This window comes from Oncorhynchus tshawytscha, linkage group LG07 (assembly GCF_018296145.1).
Source record: "Oncorhynchus tshawytscha isolate Ot180627B linkage group LG07, Otsh_v2.0, whole genome shotgun sequence".
NCBI lineage: Eukaryota > Metazoa > Chordata > Actinopteri > Salmoniformes > Salmonidae > Oncorhynchus > Oncorhynchus tshawytscha.
This window is the reverse complement of record NC_056435.1, coordinates 5239006-5260889: the sequence shown is the minus strand read 5'-3', so window position 1 is coordinate 5260889 and position 21884 is coordinate 5239006. Positions and strand designations below refer to the sequence as shown.

The 21884-nt window shown below is 47.1% G+C and overlaps 1 protein-coding gene across 2 annotated transcripts in view; it reads left to right on the top strand.

Annotated features, from left to right (window-relative positions):
- The window catches only part of LOC112255142 (sodium channel protein type 2 subunit alpha), a 43893-nt gene extending 23016 nt beyond the window's left edge, over window positions 1-20877 (top strand). For both annotated transcript variants that reach the window (XM_042323961.1, XM_042323962.1), the window contains exons 10-27: window positions 2166-2372; window positions 3148-3411; window positions 3628-3969; window positions 4216-4345; window positions 4628-4866; window positions 5564-5737; window positions 5998-6354; window positions 6601-7146; window positions 12752-12887; window positions 13432-13586; window positions 14045-14218; window positions 14515-14637; window positions 15593-15868; window positions 16678-16731; window positions 16967-17104; window positions 17809-17913; window positions 18154-18424; window positions 18544-20877. In XM_042323961.1, coding sequence (XP_042179895.1) covers window positions 2166-2372; window positions 3148-3411; window positions 3628-3969; window positions 4216-4345; window positions 4628-4866; window positions 5564-5737; window positions 5998-6354; window positions 6601-7146; window positions 12752-12887; window positions 13432-13586; window positions 14045-14218; window positions 14515-14637; window positions 15593-15868; window positions 16678-16731; window positions 16967-17104; window positions 17809-17913; window positions 18154-18424; window positions 18544-19775 — 4923 coding nt within the window. In that variant the 3' untranslated portion in view covers window positions 19776-20877. The remainder of the gene's footprint in view (window positions 1-2165; window positions 2373-3147; window positions 3412-3627; window positions 3970-4215; window positions 4346-4627; window positions 4867-5563; window positions 5738-5997; window positions 6355-6600; window positions 7147-12751; window positions 12888-13431; window positions 13587-14044; window positions 14219-14514; window positions 14638-15592; window positions 15869-16677; window positions 16732-16966; window positions 17105-17808; window positions 17914-18153; window positions 18425-18543) is intronic.
- Window positions 20878-21884: the final 1007 nt, after the last annotated feature.

The following is a 21884-nucleotide window of genomic DNA, read 5'->3' as shown; positions in this document are numbered from 1 at the left end:
CTCCCTCCCTCTATCCTTCTCTCCCTCCCCTCCCTCTATCCTTCTCTCACTCCCCTCCCTCTATCCTTCTCTCACTCCCTCCCCTATCCTTCTCTCATCCCTATCCTTCTCTCCCTCCCCTCCCTCTATCCTTCTCTCCTCCCTCCCTCTATCCTTCTCTCCCTCCCCTCCCTCTATCCTTCTCTCCCTCCCCTCCCTCTATCCTTCTCTCCTCCCCTCCCTCTATCCTTCTCTCCCTCCCCTCCCTCTATCCTTCTCTCCCTCCCCTCCCTCTATCCTTCTCTCACTCCCCTCCCTCTATCCTTCTCTCACTCCCCTCCCTCTATCCTTCTCTCACTCCCCTCCCTCTATCCTTCTCTCCCTCCCCTCCCTCTATCCTTCTCTCACTCCCCTCCCTCTATCCTTCTCTCCCTCCCCTCCCTCTATCCTTCTCTCACTCCCCTCCCTCTATCCTTCTCTCCCTCCCCTCCCTCTATCCTTCTCTCCCTCCCCTCCCTCTATCCTTCTCTCCCTCCCCTCCCTCTATCCTTCTCTCACTCCCCTCCCTCTATCCTTCTCTCACTCCCCTCCCTCTATCCTTCTCTCACTCCCCTCCCTCTATCCTTCTCTCACTCCCCTCCCTCTATCCTTCTCTCCCTCCCCTCCCTCTATCCTTCTCTCACTCCCCTCCCTCTATCCTTCTCTCCCTCCCCTCCCTCTATCCTTCTCTCACTCCCCTCCCTCTATCCTTCTCTCACTCCCCTCCCTCTATCCTTCTCTCACTCCCCTCCCTCTATCCTTCTCTCACTCCCCTCCCTCTATCCTTCTCTCCCTCCCCTCCCTCTATCCTTCTCTCCCTCCCCTCCCTCTATCCTTCTCTCCCTCCCCTCCCTCTATCCTTCTCTCACTCCCCTCCCTCTATCCTTCTCTCACTCCCTTCCCTCTATCCTTCTCTCACTCCCCTCCCTCTATCCTTCTCTCACTCCCCTCCCTCTATCCTTCTCTCCCTCCCTTCCCTCTATCCTTCTCTCACTCCCTTCCCTCTATCCTTCTCTCACTCCCCTCCCTCTATCCTTCTCTCACTCCCCTCCCTCTATCCTTCTCTCCCTCCCTTCCCTCTATCCTTCTCTCACCCCCTCCCTCTATCCTTCTCTCACTCCCCTCCCTCTATCCTTCTCTCCCTCCCTTCCCTCTATCCTTCTCTCACTCCCCTCCCTCTATCCTTCTCTCACTCCCCTCCCTCTATCCTTCTCTCACTCCCCTCCCTCTATCCTTCTCTCACTCCCCTCCCTCTATCCTTCTCTCACTCCCCTCCCTCTATCCTTCTCTCACTCCCCTCCCTCTATCCTTCTCTCACTCCCCTCCCTCTATCCTTCTCTCACTCCCCTCCCTCTATCCTTCTCTCCCTCCCCTCCCTCTATCCTTCTCTCACTCCCTCCCTCTATCCTTCTCTCACTTCCCTCCCTCTATCCTTCTCTCACTCCCCTCCCTCTATCCTTCTCTCCCTCCCCTCCCTCTATCCTTCTCTCCCTCCCCTCCCTCTATCCTTCTCTCCCTCTATCCTTCTCTCCCTCCCCTCCCTCTATCCTTCTCTCCCTCCCCTCCCTCTATCCTTCTCTCCCTCTATCCTTCTCTCCCTCCCCTCCCTCTATCCTTCTCTCCCTCTATCCTTCTCACCCTCCCCTCCCTCTATCCTTCTCTCCCTCTATCCTTCTCACCCTCTCCTCCCTCTATCCTTCTCTCCCTCCCCTCCCTCTATCCTTCTCTCCCTCCCCTCCCTCTATCCTTCTCTCCCTCCCCTCCCTCTATCCCTCTTTCCCTCCCCTCCCTCCATCCCTCTCTCACTCCCCTCCCCCTATCCCTCTCTCCCTCTATCCCTCTTTCCCCCTCCCTCTATCCCTCTCTCCCTCCCCTCCCTCTCTCCCTCCCCTCCCTCTATCCCTCTCTCCCTCTCTCCCTCCCCTCCCTCTATCCCTCTTTCCCCGCTCCCTCCCCTCCCTCTTTCCCTTCCCTACCTACCTCCTTATCACTCTCTCCCTCCCTCCCTATCTCTCCCTCCCTCTCTATATCTCTCTCTTTTCTTCTTCTTCTCTCTCTCTCTCTCTCTCTCTCCCTCCCCTCCCTCCATTCTCCCCCTCCCCACTCTCTCTCCCTCCTCCGTCCCTCTCTCTCTCCCTCCCTCTTAGACCCTGCGAGCGGCGGGGAAGCCCTACATGATGTTCTTTGTGTTGGTGATCTTCCTGGGTTCCTTCTACCTGGTCAACCTGATCCTGGCTGTGGTGGCCATGGCCTACGATGAGCAGAACCAGGCCACCATAGAGGAGGCAGCCCAGAAGGAGGAGGAGTTCCAGGCCATGCTGGAGCAGCTCAAGAGACAACAGGAGGAGGCATTGGTATTGGCTGATTTCTGGTTGTGCATTTGCATTGCGGAGTTTGACTTTTTTATCATTTGCATTCGAGTCATCACACAGACCGTCTTATCCAGAGCGACGACACAGTAGTGGGTGCATACAGTCCTCCCTGTCTTTCTCTGTCTTTCCCTACCCTGCCCTCTATTGCCCTTCCTCTCTCAAGTCCATAATCCTCTCTTACATAAGTATGTCTTGGTGCTTGCTTGGTGTCAAGCTTCTACAGACAATGGTGCTCCATTACTATGGAAACAAGAGGTAGATAAAGAAGGAATAATTACTCTGTGCAGTATTGGTAGTACAGTATTAGGTTCCGTGGAGGGAGGGAGGTTCCATCTGCTACACATCATTTCATATTTACAATAACAGCTTGACCAATAGTCCAGCAATGCAATAATAACAAAAACATGGATATCACAAAGATTTTATATACCGAGTACAATGTTGCTTTTGATGTTGTATCCCATGCTTTTTGTTGTTGTAAATGAATCCACAGGGATTCAGGTTGTGCAGGGCTTGTTATTATTTCAAAGAGCAATTGGGTTGTTCACTTGCTTCTGGAACAGATAACCTTTTAGTCTTTGCCAGTTTCGTTAAGAAAACAGTCAGTTTGTGGGACAAAACACAGGTCTCCATTTTTAGAAGTTCTTTGAAGTTGATTTGGGTATTTGTGCTGCCTGCTGCTCTGCTCTGTGCTCTGTCCACCAAAGACGGGTGCCGGTTGCCGTGACAACTGTGCTTGTGTGTGATTGGCTGGCAGGTTGCCGCGGCAGCAACCACAGAGAGCCACGAAGAGTACAGCGGGAGAGGGGGGCCCTCCTCAGAAGCCTCCTCAGGGACCTCCAAACTCAGCTCCAAAAGCGCCAAGGAGAGAATGAACCGTCAGAAGAAGAGAAAAGAGAGGGGCGAGCACGAGAAGTTCCACAAGTCCGAGTCGGAGGACAGTATCAAGAGGTTAAGCTTCCGGTTTTCGATAGATGCCAACCGGCTGTCCTACGAGAAGAGATGCTCCTCACCCAACCAGGCGAGTACACAGTGAGGGGAAAGGGCCATTGTCTTAGTCACCATTGTCCTCATTACCATCATCTTCCTCATCACTCCACTGGGCAGAGTGTCCTCTGAGCCACTCCAATCATGTTGATCTCCCTTCTTCTGGTTCATCGTCTCTATCACCTCCATCCTCCTCCTCTTTCTCAGTACTGATACCTTTCTCTCTCTCCTCCTTCTCCCCTTCCACCAGTCTCTCCTCAGTATCCGCGGCTCCCTCTTCTCCCCGAGGAGGAACAGCCGGGCTAGCCTGTTTAGCTTCCGAGGCCGCGCCCGCGATGTGGTCTCCGATAACGACTTCGCCGACGACGAGCAGAGCACGTTCGAGGACACCGACAGCCGCCGCGGCTCCCTGTTCGTGCCTTGCCGTGTTGAGCGCCGCTCCAGCACGGTCAGTCAGACTAGCCTGGCCCCTCAGCGCGTCCTGCTGCCCGCCAACGGCAAGATGCACTGCACCGTGGACTGTAACGGCGTCGTCTCGCTAGTGGGAGGGACCTCGGTGCCCACCTCGCCTGTAGGACTGCTCCTGCCTGAGGTGAGCTATAGTTTTTATCAGTCCAGGCTCCAAATAGTATTACTTTTCTTTTGGTTGAGCCAGATGACACGGGTTTGCACGTTTGGGATTATTCTATTGGTTCCATTGCCCATCTAAAGTATTTGACAGAAAATAAATACTATTTGAAGTGAACCCCACATAGATGGTATAGTCGTGGTTATGGTCCCTTACAGGCCACCTAGTCCATACACTGAATAACTCTTCCAGATGTTTCTTTGTCTCCAGGGGACGACCACTGACTCTGAGATGAGGCTGAAGAAGAGGAGGTCTCGCCAGGCTTCCATGGCCTACCTAGATGAGCCAGCCAGAGCCAGAGCTATGAGTGTGGCCAGTATTCTCACCAACACCATGGAGGGTTGGTGTCACAACAAGTTCTCAAATAATATGTTATAATACTATACTGATGAACCAAACATCTTGAAGACCCATAGCCTACAACAACCTTTAGTTGAGTCGACGGTGAAGAATCTGTCTGTGCCCCGTCGATGTGCCCTTGAGCAAGGCACTTAACCCTAATTGCTCCTGTAAGTCGCTCTGAAGAAGAGCGTCTGCTAAATGACTAAATCGTTTTTTTTTAAAGGAGGGAAAATGACATTAGAAAGTGTCACTAAAATGTGTCTGTTTTAACCCTTTCCAGAGCTTGAAGAGTCCAGGCAGAAGTGTCCACCATGCTGGTATAAGTTTGCCAACACCTATCTGATCTGGGACTGCTGTCCTATGTGGTTGAGTTTCAAGCGGATCGTCAACACGGTGGTGATGGACCCCTTCGTGGACCTGGCCATCACCGTCTGCATCGTCCTCAACACCCTGTTCATGGCCATGGAACATTATCCCATGACCACGGAGTTCAACCACGTCCTCTCTGTCGGGAACTTGGTGAGTGTTCGACATTATTGAGGTAAACTGGCAAGGCTTTATCGAAATATCAAGCTGTTAAAGATAGGCTGTTACTGGGGTGTTTTTTTCCCCCTAACGGCCATTTCTAATTGTATATTTTTTTCTTCATACAATGCATCGTATATATTTAGATATTTTCTTACTCCCAAACCATTTACTCAGCAATCTGATAGCATATGTCAAAATGAATCGTGAAATAGAAACACAGATGAATACATGCCTTACATAGTCCATCTATTGAACAATACTTCACAATACATACATCAAAAACAGTTACAAATGATAGAGATCCATTCCTGGATGTACAGGTCTGGTTGATAAAAGTTCCGAAATGTCCGCTGCTGCTTTTTTCATGTGTAATGAATTTGTAAGGAAAATCTCTTGCACCTGATATAGCTTCTCCTCAAAGTCACACGTGGCACATTCCAAATCCCCAATCTGTTATTTTCCACAGTTTCATTGTCTAAGTCTATTTTAGAAGATTCCGCCACCAAGTTGGCCACATACTATTGAAACTGTATACAGCGATGTACATCTATCCACTATCCATAGGTCCAAAATAAGTATGGCTAGCCAAGCTTAACCCACACACTACCCACACAACCATTAACACTCAGTCTATGGAAGTGTGTCTAACCTAAGCTCAAATCTAACTACTGCCTCTGTCTCTGTGTAGGTGTTCACGGGCATCTTCACGGCTGAGATGTGTTTCAAGCTAATCGCTCTGGACCCCTACTACTACTTTCAACAGGGATGGAACATATTTGACGGCATCATCGTCAGTCTGAGTCTGATGGAGCTCGGCCTGGCCAATGTAGAGGGCCTGTCTGTGCTCCGGTCTTTCCGATTGGTGAGATCCCACTTCTGACACCAGTTTCTCCCGAGTCGACCCTGTCAGAGCAGATTGTGTACATTCTAGTTGACACATTTCTATGGGAGACATAACTATTCCTTAGCGGAATAACAGATGCCCTTTCTTTTACGTACTCCTTGATACAGTGGTAATATTCATCTTCACCCTTTGTTGATTGATGCTTGCTAGATATTAATACCGTAGTCACAACCGGGGACAACAAAATGAACTCCTGATGTGATTCTTCTTGTCAACAGTTGAGGGTGTTCAAACTGGCCAAGTCTTGGCCCACCCTGAACATGCTGATCAAGATCATCGGTAACTCAGTGGGAGCGCTGGGTAACTTGACACTGGTCCTAGCCATCATCGTGTTCATCTTCGCCGTGGTGGGCATGCAGCTGTTCGGCAAGAGCTACAAGGAGTGTGTGTGTAAGATCGCAGACAACTGCCAGCTGCCCCGCTGGCACATGCACGACTTCTTCCACTCGTTCCTCATCGTGTTCCGGGTGCTGTGTGGGGAGTGGATCGAGACCATGTGGGACTGTATGGAGGTGGCTGGCCAGAGCATGTGTCTCATCGTCTTCCTGATGGTCATGGTTATAGGGAACCTGGTGGTAGGTGGTTGTACTGTCGTCATTGTATATCCCAGAATCCCCATACCTATGGATGATATCACTGTACTTGTGATGAATCTTTTTGTGGTCAATATCTGGGACAGCAGATATGTTTTAAGCATTGCCATATTCACGTGAAATGCAATTTTCAATTTGACCTGAATCTACAAATGAACAACTGAACCCAGATCAGAATGTCCTCCAACTATCCTCCCTCCTGGTCCTTTCCTCCCTCTGTCTCTGCAGGTCCTGAATCTGTTCCTGGCCCTGCTGCTCAGCTCCTTTAGCGCCGACAACCTGGCGGCCACAGACGACGACAGCGAGATGAACAACCTGCAGATCGCTGTGGGCCGCATCCAGAGGGGCGTGGCCTGGGTCAAGGTGACCATCCGACAGGTCATTCAGAGCCTGTTCCTCGGGGGCGGAGCCACCAAAGGGGTCAAGGAGGAGTCACTGGAGGAGGGCAAGCCCCTGGACGAGCTCCACAGCTCCATCAACGGCAAGGGGGGCAACTGCATCTCAAATCACACGTTGGTCGAGATCAGTAAAGATCCGAGTGGGGTCTATCTGAAGGAGGGGAACGGGCGGCCCGGAGGGGGGTTGGGAGTGGGGCTAGGAGATAGTACGGAGAATTACCCGAAGGAGGAGTGCAACTACATGTCGTTCATCCACAACCCCAGCCTGACGGTGAGTGTGCCCATCGCGGTGTGCGAGTCAGACTTTGAGACCGCTATCACGGAGGACTTCAGCAGCGACTCGGCCTCCGAGGAAATGTCGATGGGCAGCAAAGAGGTAAGAGGTTTGACTAGAGACCCTGTGCTGCTCTGTTCAGTAGAAACAAGCACAGTCCCATCACATCTTTTAATTGTGGTATCTTTGAGTGGTGTCTGTGTTAGTTTTGAGTGGTGTCTGTGTTAGTTTTGAGTGGTGTCTGTGTTAGTTTTGAGTGGTGTCTGTGTTAGTTTTGAATGGTGTCTGTGTTAGTTTTGAGTGGTGTCTGTGTTAGCTTTGAGTGGTGTCTGTGTTAGCTTTGAGTGGTGTCTGTGTTAGCTTTGAGTGGTGTCTGTGTGTCACATCTGGGTCAAATACACTGTCAAATACTGGAGGTGCCGTGATTTAGCTTGACCTTAAGCAGAGTGGGCGCTTTTGGGACTATTCCATCGGTTTACACTTTTGGGACAATTCCATTGGTTTACACTTTTGGGATGATTCCATTATTTAACACTATTGGGACAATTCCATTGGTTTACTAGCCTTGTGAACCATAACTAACCATGTGTGATCCCGTTTCATGTCATGTGTAGTGAAACAGAATGTGAGCTCGGGAGATCAGGATGGTTGAACAAGGCTTATTGGATTAAAAATGTTGGACTATTCCATTGGTTTACACTTTTGGGACTGTGCCATTGGTTCCATTTTGTCAGGCAAGCTAAATACAGCGCAACTCTATGGTATTTCAACGTTTTTGTCATATGTATTTGACCAAGGTCTGCTGTGTTTGACGTAGATCTGTAAACAGAATCAGTGGTGAAGTGGAAGGGACATAATCAACGTTCACAAACCTTTTCATCTCGCCAGGCGTTTACCCAGCTAAAGAGGAAAAATGCATTGAAAATATAGACAGCGTTACTTTGTTCAGCTATTCTTTTTTTACCACTACACATCAATGGATAGAATCTGAGAAGTCCAGACTTTCCAGAGGCAGTTACCAACTAGATATTTTGCTGACTCATTGAGTCATTGCATCATGTCTTTCGAGCCTAGTCTACTATCCAGGGAGCTGTAGTGTACTTTTATAAAGCCCTAAGCATCAAAACAATGACGTTGCATAAGACAACAGTACAGTCACTACAGATAATGAGTCAGAATGGCCTATGGCGCAAGTAGCAGGTCATTTCTGGATGTTTTCATTAGATATCTATAATGGGCTGATGTGTGTGTGTGTGTTATCTGGTTGACTGAGTATACTCATGGATGTGTGTGGAGGCTCATGGATGTGTGTGGTGGCTCATGGATGTGTGTGGAGGCTCATAGATGTGTGTGGAGGCACATGGATGTGTGGGGTGGCTCATGGATGTGTGTGGAGGCTCACGGATGTGTGTGGAGGCTCATGGATGTGTGTGGACGCTGATAACCTGTGTCGCTATGTGCCTGGCAGCTGATGAAAACAGACATAGAGGTTGTACTGTACATTATGTGCTGGCTCATGGTTGTATCACATTACCTTGCTTAACCCACCGTTTGTTATTGCAGCTGTGTTACAGACGCTCACAAGGTTGTCAGTGAGAGAGAGGAGACTTGTAAGACCATTTTATACTACATAGCACTAACCATGAGGACTGCCTATGCCATTTAACAGAACCAACCAATACTTGTCTTGCATTTGTTTCAATGGATTGCCTATTTTTTCATTCTCTGCCTGAATAAACCCCCCCCCCCACCTGCTTTGTATTTTATCTCATTTTTTATTTCTAATTTGATCATCAGGCTTTTTTGTACTTTCCACACCATTATGAATGAGCTGCACCCACTTTTCCCATTGATAGGTGGAGTCATGTGACTTGTTTTTGATTTCCTTGCTTGGTTTGTATTGATTTTGGAGGTGATTCACATTGTACACCCCAAGATTGGAAACAAAATAACAGAGAATTGATGAAGAGAGAAAATGAGGAGAGGAAGAGACAAAGATTAAATTAATTAATTTTGCCCAAAGTACTGTAGGTTAAGATCACGAGGGTTACATTTTCTCCCTGTGCAGATCTAGCGAATGTTTTGGAGTCTGAATATTAGTCTCTTTGAAACCCTGGTAGATTAGTGGTGGCATACCGTCAGCCATACCATACTGATGCAACAGTTATAGCAAACAATTGAAATCAAGACACAAATTACATATTGCCTTCCTAAGGCATGGCAGGAGGGCACCCTCAATTTATATATAGCCTTCACCCTGAACAAAGAGAGAGAGAGATGGCAGAGAGAGAGAGACTGGGAAGGAGGGAGAAGGAGAAGATGTGTGAAAGAGTAGAGAGAGGGAGGGAGACGGAAAGGACGGAAGCAAGCCGGATGAGAAAATGTGTGAGACAGAGGGAGAGGTAGAATGTGTGTGAGACAGAGGGAGAGGTAGAATGTGTGTGAGACAGAGGGGGAGGTAGAATGTGTGTGAGACAGAGAGAGGTAGAATGTGTGTGAGACAGAGGGAGAGGTAGAATGTGTGTGAGAGAGAGAGGTAGAATGTGTGTGAGACAGAGGGAGAGGTAGAATGTGTGTGAGAGAGAGAGGTAGAATGTGTGTGAGAGAGAGAGAGGTAGAATGTGTGTGAGACAGAGGGAGAGGTAGAATGTGTGTGAGACAGAGGGAGAGGTAGAATGTGTGTGAGAGAGAGAGAGAGGTAGAATGTGTGTGAGAGAGAGAGAGGTAGAATGTGTGTGAGAGAGAGAGGTAGAATGTGTGAGACAGAGGGAGAGGTAGAATGTGTGTGAGACAGAGGGAGAGGTAGAATGTGTGAGACAGAGGGAGAGGTAGAATGTGTGTGAGACAGAGGGAGAGGTAGAATGTGTGAGACAGAGGGAGAGGTAGAATGTGTGTGAGACAGAGGGAGAGGTAGAATGTGTGTGAGACAGAGAGAGAGGTAGAATGTGTGTGAGAGAGAGAGGTAGAATGTGTGTGAGAGAGAGAGAGGTAGAATGTGTGTGAGAGAGAGAGGTAGAATGTGTGTGAGAGAGAGAGAGGTAGAATGTGTGTGAGAGAGAGAGGTAGAATGTGTGTGAGAGAGAGAGGTAGAATGTGTGTGAGAGAGAGAGAGGTAGAATGTGTGTGAGAGAGGTATAGAGAGGGTGAGGAAGGAAGGAATAGAGAACATGTGCGAGAGGGGGGATATAATATGTGTGAGAGAGAGAGTGGTGTAGAGAGAGAAAGAAAGAGTTAGAGAGAGCGCCACCCCTCCTTCTGGAACATTGTGCATCTCGGGGCGGGAGGGGCGTGGAGCGGGCAGGGCAGCATGCTTCCATTGTTCCCACTACGTATTAGCTGGGTCCCACGGCAATCAGACCTGCTGCACTGTCGAGTACTGATGGCATGTTACTCCTCTGTCTGCCAGCCAGCCAGCCAGACACCCCAAACTCCCTAGACATTGCACCATGTTTTATCAATGAAAACAGGACAGGGATTCCAACCTACGGAGCTAAGCTAGACCTTCTCACCATACAGTACACAGAACACTGTATTGCATTAAAAAAAATGTATGTAACCTTTATTTAACTAGGTAAGTCAGTTAAGAACAAATTCTTATTTACAATGACGGTCTACCCCGGCCAAACCCTCCCCTACCCCGGCCAAACCCTCCCCTACCCCTCGGCCAAACCCTCCCCTACACCCCGGCCAAACCCCCTACCCCGGCCAAACCCCTACTCCTCGACCAAACCCCCCTACTCCTCGACCAAACCCCCCTACTCCTCGACCAAACCCCCCTACTCCTCGACCAAACCCCCCTACTCCTCGACCAAACATCCCCCTACCCCGGCCAAACCCTCCCCTACCCCGGCCAAACCCTCCCCTACCCCGACCAAACCCTCCCCTACCCCGGCCAAACCCTCCCCTACCCCGACCAAACCCGAACTCGGACGATGCTGGGCCAATTGTGCGCCGCCCTATGGGACTCCCAATCACAGCCAGTTGTGATACAGCCTGGAAATCTAACCAGGGTCTGTAGTGACGCCTCTAGCACTGAGATGCAGTGCCTTAGACCGCTGCGCCACTCGGGAGACAAATCAGCATATAGATGATATATTTATATACAGTGCCTTGCGAAAGTATTTGACCCCCTTGAACTTTGCGACCTTTTGCCACATTTCAGGCTTCAAACATAAAGATATAAAACTGTATTTTTTTGTGAAGAATCAACAACAAGTGGGACACAATCATGAAGTGGAACGACATTTATTGGATATTTCAAACTTTTTTAACAAATCAAAAACTGAAAAATTGGGCGTGCAAAATTATTCAGCCCCTTTACTTTCAGTGCAGCAAACTCTCTCCAGAAGTTCAGTGAGGATCTCTGAATGATCCAATGTCGACCTAAATGACTAATGATGATAAATACAATCCACCTGTGTGTAATCAAGTCTCCGTATAAATGCACCTGCACTGTGATTTCTTGAAATATCCAATAAATGTCGTTCCACTTCATGATTGTGTCCCACTTGTTGTTGATTCTTCACAAAAAAATACAGTTTTATATCTTTATGTTTGAAGCCTGAAATGTGGCAAAAGGTCGCAAAGTTCAAGGGGGCCGAATACTTTCGCAAGGCACTGTATATAAAAATATCTCTAGTACTGTATTATGGATGACTTGCATGGATTGCAGGGCTCTAATGTCAAAGTGTGCATTATAATCCAACGCTTATCCTGCCAATAGCAAAGAATAAGGACAGTAGTACTAGTCAGCCCCAGAGATTCCTCCAACATGATTTCCTCTTGGTGGGACATTTCCTCTTAGTCTACAGTGGATAATCACAACAGAGTACCCCATTTAGCTGTGTCTCCCCTGTATGTTTTCTGGGTAGCATGGTCACACTGCATCTAATGTTATATTAGAATTCATGATATTATTATCATCTGATAGCTCCAGACCACATGCTGTCTTGTAAACAGTGCACAGTACTGGGTTTTGCTGGTTAGCTAACGTGGTAATACCCATTTATTTTCCCGAAACAGAGACCGAAGCTTGTGAACACTGGTTTTTTTTTAAGGGTGGGCAAAAAAATGTGTTTTCATGTCAAAGAGGAGAATGTTCAGTATTTCGGGGGAGGGAGGGAAGAGGGGGGAAATGATTCGCTATCGTCTTTTGATCGATGGGGCTATCAACCAATCAAATCCTGGGCCATTTTTCAGTGGACATGAAAATCCGTCAGCCCACGTTCTCTTGCTTGTTTTCCGATTTCAGGATTGGAAATGCACTGGAATACTGCATGCCCCCTTCGACTGTCTGAGCCGATATCAAACATACCCACAGTGCATTGTAACACCAACCTCTCCCTGTAGCGTGTATTGTTGCTACCAGGTGCTGTGTGATTGGATATCCCCTGATCAAACTGATCTCAAGCCTGTAGGTACGTTTGATCGACGCTGCATGTAATGATGATTATAATGATGAAACGGGTCCAACTCTTGAGTTTATATTTAAGCCAAAGTCATGTCTCCAGTCCAGACCAAAGTATCTGGTGGGACTACTGTACTGTTACAGTCCATGACAATGGAGAATGAACCATTGCAAGAATCTCAAGATCTCTAGTAGCTCAGAAGGTTTTCTCCTCTATGGAGGGAGCTGGTGAGAAGGGCTGGGGCTGTGTTACTGTAGACATTGTCTGGTTAAACGTGCTGGTTCTCTCCCCCCGTATAGAAGCTACCTGTAGAGTCCCGGCAACTTACCTCGTCGGAGGGCAGCTCGGTGGATATCGGGCCCCCGGGGGATGGAGCTGAGTCAGTGGAGCTGGAGGACGAGGAGTCAGAGGACCCAGAGAACTGCTTCACTGATGGTGAGGGAGGGAGGGAGGATCTGGGGGAGAGGATGAGGAAGAGGAGAGAGGGGCTGGCGAGAGGAAGGTTTGAGAGAGACTGACAGAGACAGAAGCTTTATCTTTGACATACTTTGTCCTTTCAAACATTAGAAGTAGTCTAAAGGGAATTCCGAGCTCTGATAGGGGGGCAACTGTTTGAAAAATGGGAGGACAGTTTTGTTTCAGTCAAGGACAAGGCATTATTTTATCGACTCTCTCAATTCAATTCAATTCAATTTAAGGGCTTTATTGGCATGGGAAACATGTGTTAACATTGCCAAAGCAAGTCTTCTCTCTCTCTGTCTCTCTCTCTCTCTCTCTCTCTCTCTCTCTCTGTCTCTCTCTGTCTCTCCCTCTCTCTGATTCTCTTTGTGTCTCTCTCTCTGATTCTCTCTGTGTCTCTCTCTCTCTGTGTCTCTCTCTCTGTCTCTGTCTCTCTCTCTCTTGTCTCTCTCTCGCTCCCTCTCCCTCTCTCTCTCTCTCTCTCTCTCTCTCTCTGTCTCTCTCTCTCTGTCTCTCCCAGGCTGTGTGCTCAGGTTCCAGTGTTGCCAGGTCAACGTTGAGCAGGGCAAGTGGAAGATGTGGTGGACCTTGAGGAAGACGTGTTTCATCATCGTGGAACACAACTGGTTCGAGACCTTAATCATTTTCATGATCCTGCTCAGCAGTGGAGCTCTGGTGAGTGGCTGCTGCTCACCTGGCCTGTGTAATGTTGTACCGCTCCTTTAAGAAAAGTCAAGTAAACGTGTGCTCTAGTTGTCTTTACATCACAATGGGAGTGTCAAATAATTACAGTCTGCTTACTTTGATGTAGAGTGAAGATGAGCTTTATGGCTTCTTGGTTAGCCTGACCCTTCTGCTTTGAACTGAAAACTGAAATGTTGATTGATCAGAGTGTACTCCTCAGTAGGGTTGAGTCTGGACAGGGAAAACTCTGATCCATATGTATAACTAGGGCCCAGAGTATTTCCTGGTCAGGTCTTGTGTTCAGAAAAAACTCAGAGCCTCTACATTTGACCCAAAAAACACCAACCTACTGTGTGTGACTCAAAACACTTGACAAACATGACCTTAGCCCAGACCTCAGACACTGTCAACTATCTGATGCTTGATTCCTTGTTTGTGTCTCCGTGTAGGCGTTTGAAGACATTTACATAGAGCAGAGGAAGACCATTAAGGTAGTGCTGGAGTACGCAGACAAAGTCTTCACTTATATCTTCATCCTGGAGATGCTGCTGAAGTGGGTGGCCTACGGATTCAAGAAGTACTTCACCAACGCCTGGTGTTGGCTGGACTTCCTCATTGTTGATGTATGCATTTGCTGGAGTTGTATGCGATCTCCGTACACACATGGTGACCTTGAACGGGCTTTGTCAGTAGATTCATTCAAATCTTAGCTTTGGCAAGCAATTGAAAGTGATTTGATTAATTCTGTGATCATTCATTCACCAATTGAAATGAATGGAAATCACATTACATTTTTTTACCCATGTGCCACACATACCTCTCCTTGTGCAAATGTCTCTCCTGACATTGCTTATTTCTCTCTCTCTCTCTCTCTCTTTCTCTCTCTCTCTCTCTCTCTCTCTCTCTCTCTCTCTCTCAGGTGTCTCTGGTGAGCTTGGTAGCCAATGCGTTAGGCTACTCTGAGCTGAGTGCCATCAAGTCCCTACGAACACTGCGGGCCTTAAGACCCCTGAGGGCCTTGTCGCGGTTCGAGGGCATGAGGGTAAGGGTTACTGGAGAACATGTTTCATACTGAACTGCAATCAGAAAGAGCCTCTCGAGCAGCTTTTAGGATATTTGTTACGATAGAAAGGCCACAGCAATTGAGTCTCTTGAAAATAACTAAATGTCATAACTAAATGTAACTTATTTTAGGAGAGTAATGCCTTGTTACATTTGACATCATGTAGAATTCTTAGCCGCAGTCCTTTTTAAGTGGCTTAGGCCTCTAGAAGGAGGAAAATAGGAACCAGCGATGTATTTTAAATGGATGCATGCCTGTGTATAGAGCTGGATTTCGAGATACGTCTCTCGTTGTGTGTATCTGCATGACTTTCTCCACATTGTGTCGATAGATTCTATATCGATGTTCTCTGACACTGCTCTGCCTCGATGTTGCTTGTGTGGGGCCTTTTGATGTGTAAATATTTTTTCTTTGTGTGTCTTTTCATTTGCAGTAAAACACTGTTGTGACTTCATCCTGACTCTTCTAAGGTTTTTTTTCTGTTTTGAGTGGTTAAATGTGCTCCGCCGCCACTCCTTTGAAAGAGCGTCTCCTCCCTTTTCCTTTCCTCAAATAGTTAACTGTCAAACTCTCGCTAACCCTCTGTGGTAGTGCTAGTAACATGCTTTGTAGTGAAAATAACACAGTGAAAATACTGTACACATATTCTTATGTGTTCCTAAACCTAACACAATATCTCCATATTACCGGCTCTATTAACCCTCCCTATACATGTATGATTATATTATTATTACATATGTTATCATCTATGGTAACCAGGTTTCTTGGCTAAGCCTAGAAATGCATGTTTTCTTGAGCAACAAGAGTGTGCATTTCAGCTTCAACTTTATCTCACTCAACAACTTGGGTCACATTACTTTCTAGTCCTATCCAGAGAAACCTCAGCGAACCGGTTTGACCGAGCCCTCTAACCGTGTCATCTGTGATTTGACAGGTGGTGGTGAACGCCCTCCTGGGTGCCATTCCGTCCATCATGAACGTGCTGCTGGTGTGCCTCATCTTCTGGCTCATCTTCAGCATCATGGGCGTCAATCTGTTCGCAGGGAAGTACTATCACTGCGTCAACACCACCAACGACGAGACCTTTCCCATCGAGGTGGTCAACAACAAGAGCGACTGTCTGGCCCTGGCCAATGACAGCGCCCGATGGAAGAATGTCAAGATCAACTTTGATAATGTCGGGGCCGGGTACTTGGCCTTGTTGCAAGTGGTGAGTGGGACAGTTGTCTATTGCCGTTTTACATTGCTCAGGAAGATTATCCTTTAAATCTGGTTTAAAAGTGTAGTTATTATGAAATGTGTATATAATGTTAATTTACATTGAGTGAACAAAACATGAGGAAAACCTGCACTTTCCAACAAAGTCAAGGTATTAGAGTGGCCATCACAAAGCCCTGACCTCAATCCTATAGAACATTTGTGGGCAGAACTGAAAAAACATGTGCGAGCAAAGAGGCCTACAAACCTGACTCAGTTACACCAGCTCTGTCAGGAGGATTGGGCCAAGATTCACCCAACTTATTGTGGGAAGCTTGTGACCCGAAGCATTTGACCTAAGTTAAACAATTTAAAGGCAATGCTACCAAATACTAATTGAGTGTATGTAAACTTCTGACCCACTGGGAATGTGATGAAAGAAATAAAAGCTGAAATAAATCATTCTCTCTACTATTATTCTGACATTTCACATTCTTAAAATAAAGTGGTGATCCTAACTGACCTAAGACATGGAATTTTTACTTGGATTAAATGTCAGGAATTGTGAAAAACTGAGTTTAAATGTATTTGGCTAAGGTGTATGTTAACTTCACCTGTAGCTATGCACCTTTGACAGAGTGTTGAGACTGTTCATTTCATATTTTCTTCCTGCTACCAAAATAGCTCTCCTTAACTAAAAGTAGTGAAGCGGAGGCTGACTGCAGGGCTGCAGCTAGGGAACAGGGAAGTCAGATGTAAGTAACCACTCGAGAGTGACCCCTCAGAGAGTAACTCATTCTGTTCTCTGTTCTCTGCTCCTAGGCAACGTTCAAAGGTTGGATGGACATCATGTACGCAGCTGTGGACTCTCGTAATGTAAGTGTTTCTTTGGGGCTCTGGTCATGGTGAATGGCTGACAGTTTAAAGTCAGGTTGACTCTTGCATTTAAGGTTTGGAGCTGACATTTGATGGGGTTTTCGTGGCTTTTGTATAAAAATAAAAGTGTTTTTTTTCTCTTAGGAATGACCTGTCAATAAGGGTTTGACTTGAATATGGTGTAATATGCGCTATGATTAGACATTTTACTGTATCTTTCTTGTTTGTGTTTCAGGTGGAGCTTCAGCCCCAATATGAACAGAACCTCTACATGTATCTGTACTTCGTCATCTTCATCATCTTTGGCTCCTTCTTCACTCTCAACCTCTTCATTGGTGTCATCATTGACAACTTCAACCAACAGAAGAAAAAGATACGTATTCAGTATCAAAGAGGGGGAGGGGTGGGGCGGGGGCAATGCAAATAGTCTGGGTTGCCATTTGATTAGTTGTGCAGTAGTGACCAGGTGTTCGTTTACACTGCGATATTGTTAGCACATCTCTCAGCTAACCTGCTGCTAGCTGAGAGATGATTCATAATACAGCAGGCATATGAGTCAGACACACACACATTCACCTTCCAGTTGTTAAGAGAGCTAACACTGTGAATGCAGTCTCTATAATACAGAGACAGAGGAGACAAGAGAAAAAGAAAGAAAGAAAGAAAGATCAAGGAGAAAGAGGAGAGAGCGTAAAATAGCATGAGAGATATCGAGAGAAGAGAGGGATGAGAAAGAGAGATCTGAAAAGGGTGCCTTGCCCTGAGCTAACAATGACTGAAAGAAACTGGAGCGAGAGACAGACAGACAGACACAGAGAGGGAGAGACAGACAGACAGACAGACAGACAGACAGACAGACAGACAGACAGACAGACAGACAGACAGACAGACAGACAGACAGACAGACAGACAGACAGACAGACAGACAGACAGACAGACAGACAGACAGACAGACAGACAGACAGACAGACAGACAGACAGACAGACAGACAGACAGACAGACAGACAGAGACATGCATGCATGCTCTGGGTGTACATGTGTTGGGTTTTTACCAGGTTTTGTATTGTTCCCTTTACTTTGGAGGTCAGGACATCTTCATGACAGAGGAACAGAAGAAGTACTACAATGCCATGAAGAAGCTCGGCTCCAAGAAGCCCCAGAAGCCTATTCCCAGGCCAACGGTTTGACACTGATATTGACACCTATTGATATTACAATAACCATTCACACAAACAGTAGCTCAAATATTCAAGACTGATTAAGAACGAATATTTAAGACTGATTTCTCATAGCAAAATAACAAATATTGTAAATCAATATTTATTTTGAATTCTCACTATAATGATCATTAAAAATATATATATTTCTATCGCTCTCTACCTCTGTTTCTCTCTCTCCCTTCATCTGTCTTTCCGTTCTAGAATGCATTCCAAGGCTGTGTGTTTGACTTCGTAACAAAGCAGGCTTTTGACATTGTCATCATGATCCTCATCTGCCTCAACATGGTCACTATGATGGTGGAAGAGGATGACCAGACACCAGAGAGGGAAAAAATCCTCCACTGGATTAACTTTGTCTTTATAGTGCTCTTCACTGGGGAGTGTACGCTCAAAATGATATCCCTCCGCCATTACTACTTCACCATTGGCTGGAACGTGTTTGACTTTGTCGTTGTCATCCTTTCAATCGTAGGTAAGAACCCTGACTCTTCGTAGTCTTTTGAATCAAAATGTAGCATTCAGAATGTTTGGAGTTGTAACTGAGAAATTGTATGTGTTTAATTGGTGTGGTTTTTGTCTCTGTCCTTACAGGTATGTTTTTATCAGAATTGATTGAGAAGTACTTTGTTTCCCCAACGTTATTCCGAGTCATCCGACTTGCCAGAATCGGCCGCATCCTCCGTCTCATCAAGGGCGCCAAGGGCATCCGGACGCTTTTGTTCGCCTTGATGATGTCACTTCCTGCCCTGTTTAACATTGGCCTCCTGCTCTTCCTGGTCATGTTCATCTACGCCATCTTCGGCATGTCCAACTTCGCCTACGTCAAGCACGAGGCGGGAATCGACGACATGTTCAACTTCGAGACGTTCGGCAACAGCATGCTCTGCCTGTTCCAGATCACCACGTCGGCGGGCTGGGACGGCCTCCTGGCGCCCATCCTCAACAAGAAGGAGCCCGACTGTGACAGCCAGATTGAGCACCCGGGCACCTTGTACCGGGGAAACTGCGGCAACCCGCCAGTGGCCATGTTCTTCTTCGTCAGCTACATCATCATCTGTTTCCTCATCGTGGTCAACATGTACATCGCCGTCATCCTGGAGAACTTCAGCGTGGCCACCGAAGAGTCGGCCGAGCCGCTGAGCGAGGACGACTTTGAGATGTTCTACGAGGTGTGGGAGCGCTTCGACCCGGACGCCACGCAGTTCGTGGAGTACGACAAGCTGTCGGACTTTGCAGACGCTTTGGACCCACCGCTGCGAATGGCCAAGCCCAACCACATCCAGCTGATCAAAATGGATCTGCCCATGGTCAGCGGGGAGCGCATCCACTGCCTTGACATCCTGTTTGCCTTCACCAAGCGTGTCCTGGGAGAGGGCGAAGGCTTGGACCTCCTCCGGGGCCAGATGGAGGAGCGCTTCATGGCCTCCAACCCCTCCAAAGTCTCCTACGAACCCATCACCAGTACCTTGCGGCGCAAGCAGGAAGACATGTCTGCCGTGGTGATCCAGAGGTCCTTTAGGCGCTACCTGGCCCGACTCGCCCTGAAGAAAGCAGCAGAGCTCTACAAGGAGCAGCCTAAAGGCAGCGTGATGTGCGAGCTGGAGGACAAGGAGGTGCTGGTGATAGGGAAGTTTGCTGACAACTCCACCTCCACAGAGAAAATGGACATGACGTCCTCCACCGCCTCGCTGCCTTCGTACAACAGTGCCACAAAGTCGGAAAAGGACAAATATGAGAAAGAACAGAGGGAGAAAGAGGACAGGGAGAAAGATCTAAGAGAGCAAAATAAACAAGTGAACAAGAGGAGAAATGATCAGTACTGAGACGTTTGCTTTGAAGGGAAACTTGTTTACAGTTTTGGATTATCGATGTATGCTAAATGCTAAATGCTAATGTGTTGGTGTAGGGTGTGTGGTGGTGTTGGGTGCTAGGCCAAACTGATATGTAGCTAGCTAAGGCTGAGGCCTGAGAGCAGGTTTGGAGCCATTTAAGGGGACTGTTCCAGGGGGTTACATAGTAACAAGGCAGGGGAAGATTATTGTTATGTATCACTGCCAGGAGTAAGTGAAAGACGGCGACTCAAAAAGCCGTTGCGTAACCGCTTGTGATTTTCTGTTGAGTGTTACTATCTGACACACCTGTGTATACTGTGAAGTTTTCTGTAGCGAGTGCTGCTGCTACCATCATACATCCAGTGTCTTGAATAACGGTCGCCGTGTTACTTAAGGTTCTTGCATTTTTGTATAACTTCTTTATTTTTTTATGGTAAGGAATGTTTTATCGTGTAATTGTGAGAATGTGTCCACTGCTTTTCACGGTTTTAAGAACACCATGTACAGCAAAACTCAGTGACTTAACAAATCCGTGTTCCCAATACTAACACCACATGCGTTTTGTTACTCCCAGAACTCTTTGTGCTCAGGCCGCAGTTTTCGTGTATCCCTCTGGGAATAAGCATAGATACTGTATATGTAACTAACCGGGTCTCCTGCACACCACAAGACTGTGCTAGCCCGCTGAGGTAAGGTCTGAGACTTAGCTCGGGGGAGCTAACCCAGGTGTTCAGGTTACTCACCACGTGAACATTACATTATGCACACGCTTAATTCCACAACCAATCATCGGTGACACTTGGCAAAGATATATCCTGTACCTCTATATGATTTGCTGTTGTTCTCCCCACGCTGTTTCTATGAACACGCCCATGGACACAGAGATCCTGAATGTATGTCAACAGATCCATTGGGAGGGATTCAATGAGATCTTCTTCATCTTCGTAGACCTTCATTGTCACAAAGCAATGTGTCCAACAGATGTATTTTAATCTCTCTCTCTCTCTGTGTCTCTCTCTCTCTCTGTGTCTCTCTCTGTGTCTCTCTCTCTGTGTCTCTTTCTCTGTGTCTCTCTCTCTGTGTCTCTCTCTCTGTGTCTCTCTCTCTCTCTCTCTCTCTGTGTCTCTCTCTCTCTCTCTGTGTCTCTCTCTGTGTCTCTCTCTCTGTCTCTGTGTCTCTCTCTGTGTCTCTCTCTGTCTGTCTCTCTCTCTCTCTCTCTCTCTCTCTCTCTTTCTCTCTGTCTCTCTTTTTCTCTTTCTCTCTCTCTTCTCTCTCTCTCTCTCTCTCTCTCTCTCTCTCTCTCTCTCTCTCTCTCTTTCTCTCTCTCTCTTTCTCTCTCTCTCTCTCTCTCTCTCTCTCTCTCTCTCTCTCTCTCTCTCTCTCTCTCTCTCTCTCTCTCTTTCTCTCTCTCTCTCTTTCTCTTTCTTCTCTCTCTCTCTTCTTTCTCTCTCTCTTTCTCTTTCTCTTTCTCTCTCTCTCTCTCTGTCTCTCTCTTTCTCTTTCTCTCTCTCTCTCTCTCTCTCTCTCTCTCTCCACTCCTTGTTTCTGTCGAAACGCTCTTGTAAAGAAAGGTGACTAACAAAAATATAATAAAGGGAACACATTGATGGTCTTTTTCAACGGTGTCTAACTCCATTATAATACGTGCATATGACACCTGGCGTTGAGTTTAGCACTCGTCTGTGCTGCACACTGTACTCATAGTTCATTAATGACTTTAATTCAAAGCCTGATCCTTTCAACATAGTGATTTGGTTCGATTTATAAATAGTATGGTGTACTATATAGACCCACAGTATGCATAACACGTTCATTTGATGTAAGAGCACTTGTTTAGCTTTTAATGGCCACCCCCAAAGGGTATTATGTGAGCGTGTGTGTGACTGGGGGTCCACAGTTTACTTATATTACAAGTATCATAAATAGTGCTTCTACTGTAGCTACTGTTGCTTTTTGAAGTAAGGTTTAGGTTGCCATTTTTCTACAACTTGTTTTACATTCTGCACACATTGACACATGAAACACGTGTATGGTCCACATTTCTGTAGATATGAGCCATAAAGCAATCGGCAGCCCTTTTTCCTTCAGCTAGTGTGTTAG